The 4,134-nt window shown below is 44.9% G+C and overlaps 1 protein-coding gene across 3 annotated transcripts in view; it reads right to left on the bottom strand.

Moving 5' to 3' along the window:
- The window catches only part of LOC116096412 (BEN domain-containing protein 5), a 1,197,642-nt gene that overhangs the window by 7,086 nt on the left and 1,186,422 nt on the right, over positions 1-4,134 (bottom strand). For 2 of the 3 annotated variants that reach the window (XR_004120993.1, XR_004120994.1), the window contains exon 13: positions 202-251. Coding sequence is in view for 1 of the 3 variants with exons in the window: in XM_031378205.1 (XP_031234065.1) it covers positions 206-251 (46 nt within the window). In the remaining 2 variants the exon portion in view is untranslated. Of the gene's footprint in view, positions 1-186; positions 252-4,134 lie in introns of those variants that run through there. The other variant, XM_031378205.1, reaches the window with a different exon arrangement.

The following is a 4,134-nucleotide window of genomic DNA, read 5'->3' as shown; positions in this document are numbered from 1 at the left end:
CACACACACACCACAGTCTTCTCTCCACGATGCATCAGAGCATTTTCCAGCAATACACTTCCTTCTGAATCAAGAGAAGACATGGTTTAAGATGTCTTCTCAATATCAAAATTGAGATATTGTCTTGCTCAGAATTCTATCAAGAGTTGCTCTGCAGTGTAGAAAGTTTAGCACGGACAGCTGTGGTCGTGTTTGAATCACCCCTTCATTCAACGTTTCTGATGGAGTCAGTAGCATCTGCAGCTCTCAATCTGAAAATCAGAGGAAGAGATGGAAGTTGATGCTACTTCATTAAGTCTGTTTACCTTCTGTCATTGTGTCTGTGTGTGTTCCTACCTATGTGCACAGAGGCATAGGCTGGGCAAGAAATCCTAGCTCAAGAGGTCCTCCTGCCTCAGCTGAGACTACAGGCTTTTCGTTGTGGCTTTTTATGCCATCCTATCATGTGATTTAGATGCGGACATGCATGTTATTCTCTTGCATGTTACAATTAGTTTAATTCTCCTGTGTATTAGTTAGAATATTGTATATGTTTTTGAAAGTTGATTATGCAAGCATGTATATATTTTATGTGACTTTCCTGTAGAAGAGAGTGTCCAAAATACCCTTGTAGTAAAAAGGTTGGGTCTGTGCAAGCTGAGTCCCTGCTTTCCCAGGGTAGAGCTTATAGGAGAAACGTGGTAACCAGAGCAGAAGTTGCGCGCGCCCCCTGCTGGGGACAGAGACTGCTGCTTTAGCTTTTTCGGTTTGTGGAGCCTGATAGCTTCCAGAGGCAAGTGGCTAAGGTGTTTGTGGATCTGAAAACCTCATCGTAAGGGTGGTGGTGGTGAAATGTGAAAAAGGAATCTTAGAAATGACTTTTAGGATAATGGAATGTGGGCTACACGTTCTTTTCTTTCCTAAGCGCTGCCATGGACTAGCTGGTTCTGAACTAGAAGAAAGCTAGATGCTGAGGCTTATGGATGCGAATGCTATCAAAATATTACAGGAAAAACATGTTCCTGTTTTTTAGTTAAATAGCAAAGTTATCGTTCTCTTAGTCATCATTGCAGCAACTTCCTTACAGCTAACTGCTTTCCTTCTTTCTTCTTTTTTCTTTCCTTCCTTCCTTTCTTTTCTTTTCCTTTTTTCTTTTTTTCTTTTTTGAGTCGGCATTACATTGATTTGATTAACTAAATGAAATCCAAAACGACATCGGTGTACCTCTCCTGCTGTTGCATCTTGATTCCACGCGGTGGCACTGTGCTAGGCTGTGGACAGCACCACAGCAGAACACAAGACGGGGGCCGGGGGTTGGGGGCGCGTGTAACAGCGCTGAGGAGAGACCAGTGAGGTTTGCCAAGACTGGGGGAGGACAGCAGGAGCCTAAATAGCTCCCGCTCCGAGGCTCATACATTTTCAGTATTTGCATTTTTCACATGTGTTCGGGAATTCGCCTTCCTGGAAGACACATAGCGAACTCTCAAGGCATAAGCCAGCCTCATTTGCCCTTTGACCCTGTTGGACCACACAGCCAAATTTACCCAGCACTTCCTCTAGTGTAATCCCCGTGTTTCCCAGCTTTCCTGTTGAATTCCCAAGACCGCTTCAATCTTCCCACTTTTAGATAATTTGACCTTCCTTCTGAAGGTGCCGGATCTCTTCTATCCCTGCGTCATTCTCAAACATAGCTGCCAGCTGGCTTCTCTTAGGACACTGCTAATATTATACCTCTGAGAAAAGTCTCTTCTAGTAGGAATTGGCCACAACTGTCTTAAGGAGAAGGACAGAGCTTATGTTATATAAGGAAGAACCAAAAAAAACCTGGCAGTCTGTAACATCTGCCTCAGGAGGTTGTGAGACTCCTGTCTTTAGGAATACTTGGAACACACTGTTGTGAATAGCCCTCAAACCCACTCCCTAGTAGGTGCAAGCACTTTGGGATGCTTCAGGAAGGACGCGAGCCCCACTCCCCCCACATGTGCCTACCATCACAGTTTCCCCCTCTTTTGTTGAAACTAATGAGCCACGATCAGAGTAATGTTTCTCTGTGACTCCAAAACCATTTTGCTTAATGAGGTACTAAGTCTTTATAATTAGGCCCAGAAGGAAAAGAGGACGTGGCCCTTAAGAGCAATAATTATTTCAGTTATTTATGGTAATAAAAAATTGAAAATAGGAATTCTTCCTCAGAATGCGTCTATTTATTCTTTTACATATTGCCTAACAGGCAATTACCCTATTAAGGCAGCATTTTGTTGCTAAAGACATTAATTGAAATGTAAATTAAATGTAAATCAGCTAATTAAATTGATATGTAATGAACTTGTCAGGCAGGCCTCTCTGATCAGATGCATTTCACTAATAAACAAGCTTTGCGGCCTGCCCAACACACAACTGGGGCAATGTTGTGCGCACTTAGTTGATCTGCACCTGGCAGGCAACAGGAATGGAGGGGTGGGCTGTTCAGAACTTCAGAAGAAGAGAACCTTCGGTCATTGCTCTTGGAGACATGCGTCTCAGGATACCTATCTGGGCTTATTTTTCTTTGGATACAGAGCATTACATGCAAACATCTAAAAGTTCGACTCAAACCAGGACATGTAAATAAGGGTTTACCTAGAATTGGGGTGTATCAAGAAAACATCACCACTGCATTCTGATTCCCTGTGCTTTGTGCCTCTCTCAGGGTAGCCTCCCCTTTCACTGATGACTTGTGGCCTCCACATTTCCTCACAGGGGAGCAGGGTTAAAGGAAGTTAAATGGTAAGGCTTTTGCCAGTTGAACTAGGGCATTTTTGCAGCTGGCATGATCTGGCACAGCTGAGCCTGTTGTTCAAATAGTGGAAGCACACAGTTGGCCAATAGCTACTTCTCTACCTCGTGGCTATTTGTGTCTCAGATAGATGTCTCTCCTTTGCCTTAGCCTCTTGGGATCCTTTCCCAGAGCCTTTGGCATGGAAAGCATGCATGTCTAGTATAAGAAAGGGGCCCCTCGGGATGCTGGGCTGGTATCCATTCTGACCAGCAAATACCCTTGCACACCCACCCTGTAGTGCGGCACTCCTAAACCAATCCTTGTGATCCGGAAATCCCATTCTATTATAACAAGTGGGAAGAAGCTTTCTTGGTTACTGTACCAGGTGTGTCCAACTGTGGTCCATGGGCCACATGCATCCCGGGACAGCTGGGAATGCAACCGAACACACTGTAAATGATCTTTCTTCACACTGTCAAAAGCTGGCTACTTCACCCTGCTAGACTCGATTGACAAGGATCCTCAAGTTTGAATATGCTTCAGAATCACGGGACGGGGTCCTCAGAACACAGAGGGCTGAGCCCCACTCCCAGAGCTTCTAGTTTGGGGGTCAGTCCTGAACTTCTGAGTTCCTGTCAAGTTGCCAGGCGACACTGATGTTGCAGAACTGGAGACCATATCAAGAACCACTGTTCTAGATCCTTGGCACCCTTCAGAAGACTGAGAGCATCATCGTTCAGATTGGTTTTTTTGTGGTGGGTAATAAGGCTGAGGAGCCAGGGGTAATAAAACTGTAGGCAGAGCCATAGATTTGGGTAAACAAAATTGTTTCTGGGCTCAGCTGGGTTAATTTACGTTATTTCTCCGGTCGCTGATTAAATACCTCCCTAAAGGAACTCAAGAGAAGAAAGGCTTATTTTGGCTCATAATTTTTAAGGACTTCAGTCTGTTATGACAGGGAAGGCCTGATAGTGGGTGTTCCTGTGGCATCTGGAGTGTCCAGCTGCTGGTTTACTTTTTGGTGTACCAGAAAGCAAAGACAGGGCAGGAAGTAGGGTCAGGGTATAAACTGCAAAGCCTACCTCCAGTGACCCACTTCCTCCAGTAAGGCTCCACCTACAACTAATGGTTCCATAACCTCCCCACATAGCATGACTACCAGAGGCACCAAGTATTCAAATACAGGGGCTTGTAGGAAACATTTCACACCCCAGCTATCATCATTCTCTATAGCTGCTCTCATGTTACAAGTGGCAGAGCTGGTTAGTTCATATTGTTATTCCTCCTAAGGGGCTGCAAACCCCTCAGCTCCATTGGTCCTGTCTCTAGTTCCTTCACTGGGGACCCTGTACTCAGATCGATGAATGGCTGTGAGCCTCTACATCTGTGTTAGTCAG

Source organism: Mastomys coucha, unplaced genomic scaffold (genome assembly GCF_008632895.1).
Source record: "Mastomys coucha isolate ucsf_1 unplaced genomic scaffold, UCSF_Mcou_1 pScaffold18, whole genome shotgun sequence".
In the NCBI taxonomy this organism is placed as follows: domain Eukaryota; kingdom Metazoa; phylum Chordata; class Mammalia; order Rodentia; family Muridae; genus Mastomys; species Mastomys coucha.
Note: the sequence above shows the minus strand (reverse complement) of the source record. Positions and strands in the feature narration are given on the sequence as shown.